General features: G+C 46.5%; 1 protein-coding gene across 1 annotated transcript in view; it reads left to right on the top strand.

Annotated features, from left to right (window-relative positions):
* The first annotated feature begins 220 nt into the window (after nt 1-220).
* The window catches only part of LOC148453950 (protein sel-1 homolog 3-like), a 304083-nt gene continuing 290748 nt past the window's right edge, over nt 221-13555 (top strand). Inside the window, exon 1 of the mRNA XM_088461460.1 lies at nt 221-358. Within this exon, the coding sequence (XP_088317586.1) occupies nt 305-358 (54 nt within the window). The 5' untranslated portion in view covers nt 221-304. The remainder of the gene's footprint in view (nt 359-13555) is intronic.

The raw sequence follows: 13555 nt of genomic DNA, 5'->3' as shown, positions 1-13555 counted from the left end.
TAGTATATACTGTATCGGCTGCATACTGTATATACTATGAATCCCTCACGCTCACTGCTCTGTATTGTTTCAGAACTTTCCCGGAACTAAGAGGTTAAGGTGACTTGCTGAACAAAGCAAACAGTTATTACTAATGTTTAATTAACCCCTGGTGTGCCGAGTGTTATAACTTCCACGTATAACATTGCAGTCTCCATGCTGACAGCGACCCAGCCTGTGACTAACTTCTACAGAGATTATAGAGGAGACGCTGATCTCGTCCTTACAATAGTGAAACCGGTGAAGAGAACACAGCGAGAAGAAAATGAGAGTGCGCAGTGTGGGGGAGAGCGTCCTCAGCTGCGTGCTCCTCTGTCAGGTAAGCATGGCGGATGGTGACATGTATTACTGCTTTACGTTACAGGATGGGTCCCTGTTACTGACCACGTACAGGATAACTGCTTCATCTGTCACACTATGTATCATCCATCAGTCTCCGAGGGACAAATCAATTGGGTCCTACAAGGTGTTTGGACGGTGAACTCGCAACGCAAATAACATTGGCAATTCAGCTGCAAACTCGCATTGATTTTCCAGAGGAAATTTGCATTCTCTGGTGCGCACCGCCCTGAGCAGGTGAAAAGGTCGGGAAAATCTTTATTTTAAGGTAAAAATGTTGGTACTTATGGACTTTTTTTGAGGTGTACGCTGCTAACGCCATCACAGCTGCGATCCCGTAACGCAGCTACTGTGCGACAATATGCAAACGTCACAGCCCCTGGGATATGAATGGAGGCGCCCACCTGCGGCTTTGCACATCCCAGCATCAGCGTACACAGACGCAGCATTGGCTGCAGTTCATTTCATTATGGTAGTTCTGAGAGACCCTATTGTCACTCACAATGGCGTGAGAACTGGGATGCTGGAGCCATTTTTATTGCATACATGATCACAGACACAGCCAGAAAATGGACGTGGCACACCTGCGATTTTTGCTGCCATTTCTCCTTACCTCCCTCAAACGCTCCCTGCCAATAGCACTGCGAGTAAAAAGTTGCTGCAAACGATTATGGTACCTTGATGCATGCGCAGTATACTGATAATCGCTCAACTGCATAAATATCATCTTTGTGTACATTGCTGAATCAGGCCCACAGTGCAGAACCTCTGGTACCTCTATTACGCCTCTCCTAATTATTATGCACTTGGAGGGGTTTAAATATTGTGGCAGAACTTTGCCCCCCCCCAAAAATATACATTTTCAGGAAAATTTCTCTAAACAGCTCAAAAATTGGTTAAATGATGGGGGACAGGTATGTGGAGGAGTAAATGATATGGTACAGGTATGTGGAGGTGTAAATGATGTGGGACATGTATGTGGAGGTGTAAATGATGTGGGACATGTATGTGGAGGTGTAACTGATGTGGGGACAGGCATGTGGAGGTGTAAATGAAGCGGGACAGGTATGTGGAGGTGTAAATGATGTGGGACAGGTATGTGGAGGTGTAACTGATGTGGGGACAGGTATGTGGAGGTGGAAATGATGCGGGACAGGTATGTGGAGATGGAAATTATATGGGACAGGTATGTGGAGGTGTAAATGATGTGGGACAGGTATATGGAGGTGTACATGATGTGGAACAGGTATGTGGTAGTGTAAATGATGGGGGACAGGTATGTGGAAGTGTAAATGATGGGGGACAGGTATGTGGAGGTGTAAGTGATGGGGGACAGGTATGTGGAGGTGTAAATAATGGGGGACAGGTATGTGGAGGTGTAAATGATGGGGGACAGGTATGTGGAGGTGTAAGTGATGGGGGACAGGTATGTGGAAGTGTAAGTGATGGGGGACAGGTATGTGGAGGTGTAAATGATGGGGGACAGGTATGTGGAGGTGTAACTGATGTGGGGACAGGTATGTGGGGGTGTAAATGATGCGGGACAGGTATGTGGAGGTGTAAATGATGTGGGACATGTATGTGGAGGTGTAACTGATGTGGGGACAGGCATGTGGAGGTGTAAATGATGCGGGACAGGTATGTGGAGGTGTAAATGATGTGGGACAGGTATGTGGAGGTGTAACTGATGTGGGGACAGGTATGTGGAGGTGGAAATGATGCGGGACAGGTATGTGGAGATGGAAATTATATGGGACAGGTATGTGGAGGTGCAAATGATGTGGGACAGGTATATGGAGGTGTACATGATGTGGAACAGGTATGTGGTAGTGTAAATGATGGGGGACAGGTATGTGGAAGTGTAAATGATGGGGGACAGGTATGTGGAGGTGTAAATTATGGGGGACAGGTATGTGGAGGTGTAAATGATGGGGGACAGGTATGTGGAGGTGTAAGTGATGGGGGACAGGTATGTGGAAGTGTAAGTGATGGTGGACAGGTATGTGGAGGTGTAAATGATGGGGGACAGGTATGTGGAGGTATAAGTGAAGGGGGAAAGGTATGTGGAAGTGGAAGTGATGGGGAACAGGTATGTGGAGGTGTAAATGATGGGAGACAGGTATGTGGTGGTGTAAATTATGGGGGACAGGTATGTGGAGGTGTAAATGATGTGGGACAGGTATGTGGAGGTATACATGATGTGGGACAGGTATGTGATGGTGTAAATGATGTGGAGGTGTAAATTATGTGGGACAGCTATGTGGAGGTGTAAATGATGTAGGACAGGTATATGGTGTAAATAATGGGGGACAGGTATAAGTAGGTGTAAATGATGGGGGACAGGTATGGGGAGGTGTAAATGATGTGGGACAAATATTTGGAGGTGGAAATTATGTGGGACAGGTATGTGGAGGTGTAAATGATGGAGGGCAGGTATGTGAAGGTGTAAGTGATGTAGGACAGGTATGTGGAGGTGTAAATGATGTGGGACAGGTATGTGGAGGTGTAAATGATGTGGGACAGGTATCTGGAGGTGTAAATGACGTGGGACAGGTATGTGGAGGTGTAAGTGATGCGAGACAGGTACGTGGAGGTGTAAATGATGGGGGACAGGTATGTGGAGGTGTAAGTGATGGGGAACAGGTATGTGAGGGTGTAAATGATGTGTGACAGATATGTGGAGGTGTAAGTGATGGGGTACAGGTATGTGACGGTGTAAATGATGTAGGACAGGTATGTGGAGGTGTAAATGATGTGGGACAGGTATGTGTAGGTGTTGATGATGTGGGACAGGTATGTGAGGGTGTAAATGATGTAGGACAGGTATGTGGAGGTGTAAATGATGGGGGACAGGTATGTGGTCGTGTAAATGATGGGGTACAGGTAAGTGGAGGTGTAAATGATGGGGGACATGTATGTGGATTTGTAAATGATGCGGGACAGGTGAGTGGAGGTGTAAATGATGGGGGACAGCTGTATGGTGAGGAGTAAATTATGTGGGACAGGTATCAGGAGGTGTAAGTGATGTAGGACAGGTATGTGGAGGTGTATGTGATATGGGACAGGTATGTGGGGGTGTAAATGATGCGGGACAGGTATGTGGAGGTGTAAATGATGTGGGACAGGTATGTGGAGGTGTAAGTGATGTGGGACATGTATGTGGAGGTGTAACTGATGTGGGGACAGGTATGTGGAGGTGTAAATGATGCGGGATAGGTATGTGGAGGTGTAAATGATGTGGGAAAGGTATGTGGAGGTGTAACTGATGTAGGGACAGGTATGTGGAGGTGGAAATTATATGGGACAGGTATGTGGAGGTGTAAATGATATGGGACAGGTATATGGAGGTGTACATGATGGGGGACAGGTATGTGGAGGTGTAAGTGATGGGGAACAGGTATGTGGAGGTGTATATAATGGGGGACAGGTATGTGGAGGTGTAAATGATGGGAACAGGTATGTGGAGGTGTAAGTGATGGGGGACAGGTATGTGGAAGAGTAAGTGATGGGGGACTTGTATGTGGAGGTGTAACTGATGTGGGGACAGGTATGTGGAGGTGTAAATGATGCGGGACAGGTATGTGGAGGTGTAACTGATGTGGGGACAGGTATGTGGAGGTGGAAATGATGCGGGACAGGTATGTGGAAATGGAAATTATATGGGACAGGTATGTGGAGGTGTAAATGATGTGGGACAGGAATATGGAGGTGTACATGATGTGGAACAGGTATGTGGAAGTGTAAATGATGGGGGACAGGTATGTGGAAGTGTAAATGATGGGGGACAGGTATGTGGAGGTGTAAGTGATGGGGACAGGTATGTGGAGGTGTAAATAATGGGGGACAGGTATGTGGAGGTGTAAATGATGGGGGACAGGTATGTGAAGGTGTAAGTGATGGGGGACAGGTATGTGGAAGTGTAAGTGATGAGGGACAGGTATGTGGAGGTGTAAATGATGGGGGACAGGTATGTGTAGGTATAAGTGATGGGGGAAAGGTATGTGGAAGTGGAAGTGATGGGGAACAGGTATGTGGAGGTGTAAATGATGGGAGACAGGTATGTGGTGGTGTCAATTATGGGGGACAGGTATGTGGAGGTGTAAATGATGTGGGACAGGTATGTGGAGGTATACATGATGTGGGACAGGTATGTGATGTTGTAAATGATGTGGAGGTGTAAATTATGTGGGACAGCTATGTGGAGGTGTAAATGATGTAGGACAGGTATATGGTGTAAATAATGGGGGACAGGTATAAGTAGGTGTAAATGATGGGGGACAGGTATGGGGAGGTGTAAATGATGTGGGACAAATATTTGGAGGTGGAAATTATGTGGGACAGGTATGTGGAGGTGTAAATGATGGAGGGCAGGTATGTGAAGGTGTAAGTGATGTAGGACAGGTATGTGGAGGTGTAAATGATGTGGGACAGGTATCTGGAGGTGTAAATGACGTGGGACAGGTATGTGGAGGTGTAAATGATGCGAGACAGGTACGTGGAGGTGTAAATGATGGGGGACAGGTATGTGGAGGTGTAAGTGATGGGGAACAGGTATGTGAGGGTGTAAATGATGTGTGACAGATATGTGGAGGTGTAAGTGATGGGGTACAGGTATGTGACGGTGTAAATGATGTAGGACAGGTATGTGGAGGTGTAAATGATGTGGGACAGGTATGTGTAGGTGTTGATGATGTGGGACAGGTATGTGAGGGTGTAAATGATGTAGGACAGGTATGTGGAGGTGTAAATGATGGGGGACAGGTATGTGGTCGTGTAAATGATGGGGTACAGGTAAGTGGAGGTGTAAATGATGGGGGACATGTATGTGGATTTGTAAATGATGCGGGACAGGTGAGTGGAGGTGTAAATGATGGGGGACAGCTGTATGGTGAGGAGTAAATTATGTGGGACAGGTATCAGGAGGTGTAAGTGATGTAGGACAGGTATGTGGAGGTGTATGTGATATGGGACAGGTATGTGGAGGTGTAAATGATGCGGGATAGGTATGTGGAGGTGTAAATGATGTGGGAAAGGTATGTGGAGGTGTAACTGATGTAGGGACAGGTATGTGGAGGTGGAAATTATATGGGACAGGTATGTGGAGGTGTAAATGATATGGGACAGGTATATGGAGGTGTACATGATGGGGGACAGGTATGTGGAGGTGTAAGAGATGGGGAACAGGTATGTGGAGGTGTATATAATGGGGGACAGGTATGTGGAGGTGTAAATGATGGGAACAGGTATGTGGAGGTGTAAGTGATGGGGGACAGGTATGTGGAAGAGTAAGTGATGGGGGACTTGTATGTGGAGGTGTAACTGATGTGGGGACAGGTATGTGGAGGTGTAAATGATGCGGGACAGGTATGTGGAGGTGTAAATGATGTGGGACAGGTATGTGTAGGTGTAACTGATGTGGGGACAGGTATGTGGAGGTGGAAATGATGCGGGACAGGTATGTGGAAATGGAAATTATATGGGACAGGTATGTGGAGGTGTAAATGATGTGGGACAGGAATATGGAGGTGTACATGATGTGGAACAGGTATGTGGAAGTGTAAATGATGGGGGACAGGTATGTGGAAGTGTAAATGATGGGGGACAGGTATGTGGAGGTGTAAGTGATGGGGACAGGTATGTGGAGGTGTAAATAATGGGGGACAGGTATGTGGAGGTGTAAATGATGGGGGACAGGTATGTGGAGGTGTAAGTGATGGGGGACAGGTATGTGGAAGTGTAAGTGATGGGGGACAGGTATGTGGAGGTGTAAATGATGGGGGACAGGTATGTGTAGGTATAAGTGATGGGGGAAAGGTATGTGGAAGTGGAAGTGATGGGGAACAGGTATGTGGAGGTGTAAATGATGGGAGACAGGTATGTGGTGGTGTAAATTATGGGGGACAGGTATGTGGAGGTGTAAATGATGTGGGACAGGTATGTGGAGGTATACATGATGTGGGACAGGTATGTGATGGTGTAAATGATGTGGAGGTGTAAATTATGTGGGACAGCTATGTGGAGGTGTAAATGATGTAGGACAGGTATATGGTGTAAATAATGGGGGACAGGTATAAGTAGGTGTAAATGATGGGGGACAGGTATGGGGAGGTGTAAATGATGTGGGACAAATATTTGGAGGTGGAAATTATGTGGGACAGGTATGTGGAGGTGTAAATGATGGAGGGCAGGTATGTGAAGGTGTAAGTGATGTAGGACAGGTATGTGGAGGTGTAAATGATGTGGGACAGGTATCTGGAGGTGTAAATGACGTGGGACAGGTATGTGGAGGTGTAAGTGATGCGAGACAGGTACGTGGAGGTGTAAATGATGGGGGACAGGTATGTGGAGGTGTAAGTGATGGGGAACAGGTATGTGAGGGTGTAAATGATGTGTGACAGATATGTGGAGGTGTAAGTGATGGGGTACAGGTATGTGACAGTGTAAATGATGTAGGACAGGTATGTGGAGGTGTAAATGATGTGGGACAGGTATGTGTAGGAGTTGATGATGTGGGACAGGTATGTGAGGGTGTAAATGATGTAGGACAGGTATGTGGAGGTGTAAATGATGGGGGACAGGTATGTGGTCATGTAAATGATGGGGTACAGGTAAGTGGAGGTGTAAATGATGGGGGACATGTATGTGGATGTGTAAATGATGCGGGACAGGTGAGTGGAGGTGTAAATGATGGGGGACAGCTATATGGTGAGGTGTAAATTATGTGGGACAGGTATGAGGAGGTGTAAGTGATGTAGGACAGGTATGTGGAGGTGTATGTGATTGGGACAGGTATGTGGGGGTGTAAATGATGCGGGACAGGTATGTGGAGGTGTAAATGATGTGGGACAGGTATGTGGAGGTGTAAATGATGCGGGACAGGTATGTGGAGGTGTACATGATGTGGGAAAGGTATCTGGAGGTGTAACTGATGTAGGGACAGGTATGTGGAGGTGGAAATTATATGGGACAGGTATGTGGAGGTGTAAATGATATGGGACAGGTATATGGAGGTGTACATGATGGGGGACAGGTATGTGGAGGTGTAAGTGATGGGGAACAGGTATGTGGAGGTGTAAATAATGGGGGACAGGTATGTGGAGGTGTAAATGATGGGAACAGGTATGTGGAGGTGTAAGTGATGGGGGACAGGTATGTGGAAGTGTAAGTGATGGGGGACATGTATGTGGAGGTGTAAATGATGGGGGACAGGTATGTGGAGGAGTAAGTGATGGGGGACAGGTATGTGGAAGTGGAAGTGATGGGGGACAGGTATGTGGAAGTGGAAGTGATGGGAGACAGGTATGTGGAGGTGTAAATGATGGGAAACAGGTATGTGGTGGTGTTTATGATGGGGGACAGGTATGTGGAGGTGTAGTTGATGGGAGACAGGTATGTGGTGATGTAAATGATGAGGGACAGGTATGTGGAGGTGTAAATGATGTGGGACAGGTATGTGGAGGTATAAATGATGTGGGACAGGTATAATGTGTAAATAATGGGGGACAGGTATAAGTTGGCGTAAATGATGGGGGACAGGTATGGGGAGGTGTAAATGATGTGGGACAAATATTTGGAGGTGGAAATGATATGGGACAGGCATGTGGAGGTGTAAATGATGGAGGGCAGGTATGTGAAGGTGTAAGGGATGTAGGACAGGTATGTGGAGGTGTAAATTATGTGGGACAGGTATGTGGAAGTGTAAATGATGTGGGACAGGTATGTGGAGGTGTAAATTATGTGGGACAGGTATGTGGAGGTGTAAAACATGTGGGACAGGTATGTGGAGGAGTAAATGACGTGGGACAGGTATGTGGAGGTGTAAGTGATGCGAGACAGGTATGTGGAGGTGTAAATGATGGGGGACAGGTATGTGGAGCTGTAAGTGATAGGGAACAGGTATGTGAGGTTGTAAATGATGTGGGACAGTTATGTGGAGGTGTAAGTGATGGGGTACAGGTATGTGAGTGTGTAAATGATGTAGGACTGGTATGTGGAGGTGTAAATGATGGGGGACAGGTATGTGGTGTTGTAAATGATGGGGTCCAGGTATGTGGAGGTGTAAATGATGGGGGACAGGTATGTGGAGGTGTAAATAATGCGGGACAGGTGTGTGGAGGTGTAAATAATGGGGACAGCTATATGGTGAGGTGTAAATGATGTGGTACAGGTATGAGGAGGTGTAAGTGATGTAGGACAGGTATGTGGAGGTGTATGTGATGTGGGACAGGTATGGGGAAGTGTGAATGATGTGAGACAGGTATGTGGAGGTGTAAATGATCTGGGACAGGTATGTGGAGGTGTAACTGATGTGGGGACAGGTATGTGGAGGTGTAAATGATGCGGGACAGGTATGTGGAGGTGTAAATGATGTGGGACAGGTATGTGGAGTTGTAACTGCTGTTGGGACAGGTATGTGGAGGGGGAAATTATGCGGGACAGGTATGTAGAGGTGGAAATGATATGGGACAGGTATGTGGAGGTGTAAATGATGGGGGACAGGTATGTGGAAGTGTAAGTGATGGGGGACAGGTACGTGGAAGTGTAAATGATGGGGGACAGGTATGTGGTGGTGTAAGTGATGGGGGACAGGTATGGGGAGGTGTAAATTATGGGGGACAGGTATGTGGAGGTGTAAGTGATGGGGAAAGTTATGTGGAAGTGTAAGTGATGGGGGACAGGTATGTGGAGGTGTAAATGATGGGGGACAGGTATGTGGAGGTGTAAGTGATGGGAGACAGGTATGTGGAAGTGTAAGTGATGGGGGACAGGTATGTGGAGGTGTAAATGATGGATACAGGTATGTGGTGGTGTAAATGATGGGGGACAGGTATGTGGAGGTGTATATGATGTGGGACAGGTATGTGATGGTGTAAATTATGTGGAGGTGTAAATTATGTGGGACAGCTATGTGGAGATGTAAATGATGTAGGACAGGTATGAGGTGGTGTAAATTATGTGGTACAGGTATGTGGAAGTGTAAATGATGTGGGAAAGGTATGTGGAGGTGTAAATTATGTGGGACAGGAATGTGGAGGTGTCCATGATGTGGGACAGGTATGTGGAGGTGTAAATGACGTGGGACAGGTATGTGGATGTGTAAGCGATGCGAGACAGGTATGTGGAGGTGTAAATTATAGGGGACAGGTATGTGGAGGTGTAAGTGAAGGGGAACAGGTATGTGAGGGTGTAAGTGATGGGGTACAGGTATGTGGAGGTGTAAGTGAAGGGGAACAGGTATGTGAGGGTGTAAATGATGTGGGACAGTTATGTGGAGGTGTAAGTTATGGGGTACAGGTATGTGAGGGTGTAAATGATGTAGGACAGGTATGTGGAGGTGTAAATGATGTGCGACAGGTATGTGGATGTGTAAATGATGTGGGACAGGTATGTGAGGGTGTAAATGATGTAGGACAGGTATGTGGAGGTGTAAATGATGGGGGACAGGTATGTGGTGGTGTAAACGATGGGGTACAGGTATGTGGAGGTATAAATGATGGGGGACAGGTATGTGGATGTGTAAATGATGTGGGATAGGTATGAGGAGGTGGAAGTGATATAGGACAGGTATGTGGATGTGTATGTGATGTGGGACAGGTATGTGGGGGTGTAAATGATTTGGGATAGGTATGTGGAGGTGCAAATGATGTGGGACAGGTATGTGGAGGTGTAAGTGATGCATGATAGGTATGGGGAGGTGTAAATGATGGGGTAGAGGTATGTTGATGTGTAAGTAATGGGGGACAGGTATGTGAGGGTGTAAATGATGTGGGACAAGTAAGTGGAGGTGTAAGTGATGGGGTTCAAGTATGTGAGGGTGTAAATGATGTGGGATAGGTATGTGGAGGTGTAAATGATGGGGGACAGGTTTGTGGTTGTGTAAATGATGGGGTACAGGTATGTGGAGGTGTAAGTGATGTGGGACAGGTATGTGGAGGTGTAAATGATGTGGGACAAGTATGGTGTAAATGATGTGGGACAGGTATGTGGAGGTGTAAATGATGGGGGACAGGTATGAGAAGGGGTAAGCAATGGGGGACAGGTATGAGAGGGTGTAAATGATGTGGGACAGGTATGTGGAGGTGTAAGTGATGTGGTACAGGTATATGAGGGTGTAAATGATGTAGAACAGGTATGCGGAGGTGTAAATGATGTGGGACAGGTATGTGGAGGTGTAAGTGTTGTGGGACAGGTATGTGGAGGTGTAAATAATGGGGGAGAGGTATGGTGAGGTGTAAATGATGTGGGACAGGTATGTGGAGGTGTAAATGATGCGGGACAGGTATGTGGAGGTGTATATGATGCGGGACAGGTATGTGGAGGTGTAAGTGATGCGAGACAGGTATGTGGAGGTGTAAATGATGGGGGACAGGTATGTGTAGGTGTAAGTGATGGGGACAGGTATGTGACGGAGTAAATGATGTAGGACAGGTATGTGGAGGTGTACATGATGGGGGACAGCTATATGGTGAGGTATAAATGATGTGGGACAGGTATGAAGAGGTGTAAGTGATGTAGGACAGGTATGTGGAGGTGATGTGATGTGGGACAGGTATGTGGGGGTGTAAATGATTTGGGATAGGTATCTGGAGGTTGATATGATGTGGGACAGGTATGTGGAGGTGTAAGTGATGCGGGACAGGTATGGGGAGGTGTAAATGATGGGGGACAGGTATATGGAGGTGTAAGTAATGGGGGACAGGTATGTGAAGGTTTAAATGATGTGGGACAGGTATGTGGAGTTGTAAGTGATGGGGTACAGGTATGTGAGTGTGTACATTATGTAGGATAGGTATGTGGAGGTGTATAAGATGGGGGACAGGTATTTGGTGTTGTAAATGATGTGGTACAGTTATGTGGAAGTGTAAATGATGTGGGACAGGTATGTGGAGGTGTAAATGATGTGGGACAGGTATGTGATGTTGTAACTGATTTTGAGGTGTAAATTATGTGGGATAGCTATGTGGAGGTGTAAAGGATGGGGGACAAGAAAAAGGTGTAAATAATGGGGGACAGGCATAAGTAGGTGTAAATGATGGGGGACAGGTATGTAGAGGTGTAAATGATGTAGGACAGGTATGGGGAGGTATAAATAATGTAGGACAGTTATAAGGAGGTGTAAATGATATGGGACAGGTATGGGGTGGTGTAAATGTTATGGGACAGGTATGTGGAGGTGTAAATGATGTGGGACAGGTATGTGAAGGTGTAAATGATATGGGACAGGTATGTGGGGGTGTAAATGATATGGGACATGTATATGGTGTTCATAATGGGGGACAGGTATAAGTAGGTGTAAATGATGCAGGACAGGTATTTGGAGGTGTAAATGATGGGACAGCTAAATGGTGAGGTGTAACAGATGTGGGACAGGTATGAGGAGGTGTAAGTGATGTAGGACAGGTATGTGGAGGTGTATGTGATGTGGGACAGGTATGTGGGGGTGTAAATTATTTGGGATAGGTATGTGGAGGTGTAAGTGATGCGGGACAGGTATGGGGAGGTATAAATGATGGGGTACAGGTATGTGAGGGTGTAAATGATGTAGAACAGGTATGTGGAGGTGGAAATGATGTGGGACAGGTATGTGGAGGTGTAAATGTTGTGGGACAGGTATGTGGAGGTGCAATTTATAGGGGATAGGTATGGTGAGGTGCAAATGATGTGGGACAGGTATGTGGAGGTGTAAGTGATGTGGAACAGGTATGTGGAGGTTTAAATGTTGGGGGACAGGTATGGGATGGTGTATATGATGCGGGACAGGTCTGTGGAGGTGCAAATGATGTAGAACAGGTATGTGGAGGTGTAAATGATGTGGGAGAGGTATGTGGAGGCGTAAATGATGGAGCACAGGTATGTGAAGGTGTAAGTGATATAGGACATGTTTGAGGAGGTGTAAATGATGTGGGACAGGTATGTGGAGGTGTAAATGATGTGGCTTAGGTATGTGAAGGTGTAAATGATGTGGGACAAGTTTTTGGAGGTTTAAGTGATGGGGGACAGGTATGTGGAGGTGTATATTATGTGGGACAGCTATGTGGTGGTGTAAATGATGTGGGACAGGTATGTGGAGGTGTAAATGATGTGGTACAGGTATGTGATGGTGTAAATGATGTGGAGGTGTAAATTATGTGGGACAGCTAAGCGGAGGTGTAAATGATGGGGGACAGGTATAAGGTGTAAATAATGGGGGACAGGTATAAGTAGGTGTAAATGATGGGGGACAGGTATGTGGAGGTGTAAAAGATGTAGGACATGTATGGGGAGGTGTAAATGATGTGGGGACAGGTATGGGGAGGTGTAAATAATGTAGTACAGGTATAAGGTGTACATAATGGGGGACAGGTATAAGTAGGTGTAAATGATGGGGGACAGTTCTGTGGATGTGTAAATGATGCAGGACAAGTATGTGGAGGTGTAAATGATGCGGGACAGGTATGTGAAGGTGTAAATGATGGGGGACAGCAATTTGGTGATGTGTAAATGATGTGGGACAGGAATGAGTTAAGTGATGTAGGACAGTTATGTGGAGGTGTATGTGATGTGGGACAGGTATGTGGGGGTGTAAATGATTTGGGATAGGTATGTGGAGGTGTAAATGATGTGGGACAGGTATGTGGAGGTGTAAATGATGTGGGACAGGTATGTGGAGGTGTAAATGATGTGGGACAGGTATGTGGAGGTGTAAGTGATGCGAGACAGGTATGGGGAGGTGTAAATGTTGGGGGACAGGTATGTGGAGCTGTAAGTGATAGGGGACAGGTATGTGGGGGTGTAAATGATTTGGGACAGGTATGTGGAGGTGTAAATGATGCAGGACAGGTATGTGGAGGTGTAAATGATGTAGAACAGGTATGTGGAGGTGTAAATTATGTGGGACAGGTATGTGGAGGTGTAAATTATGGCGGGTAGGTATGGTGAGGTATAAATGATGTGGGACAGGTATGTGGAGGTGTAAGTGATGTGGGACAGGTATGTGGAGGTGTAAGTGATGTGGAACAGGTATGTGGAGGTGCAAGTGATGTGAGGACAGGTATTGTGAGGTGTTAATGATGTGGGACCGGTATGTGGAGGTGTAAGTGATGTGGGGACAAATATTGTGAGGTGTAAATGATGTGGGACAGATATTTGGAGGTGTAATTGATGTGGGACAGGTATGTGAGGGTGTAAATGAATTAGG

This window comes from Taudactylus pleione, unplaced genomic scaffold (genome assembly GCF_031769625.1).
Source record: "Taudactylus pleione unplaced genomic scaffold, aTauple2 ptg001056l, whole genome shotgun sequence".
NCBI classification, from domain to species: domain Eukaryota; kingdom Metazoa; phylum Chordata; class Amphibia; order Anura; family Myobatrachidae; genus Taudactylus; species Taudactylus pleione.
Note: the sequence above shows the minus strand (reverse complement) of the source record. Positions and strands in the feature narration are given on the sequence as shown.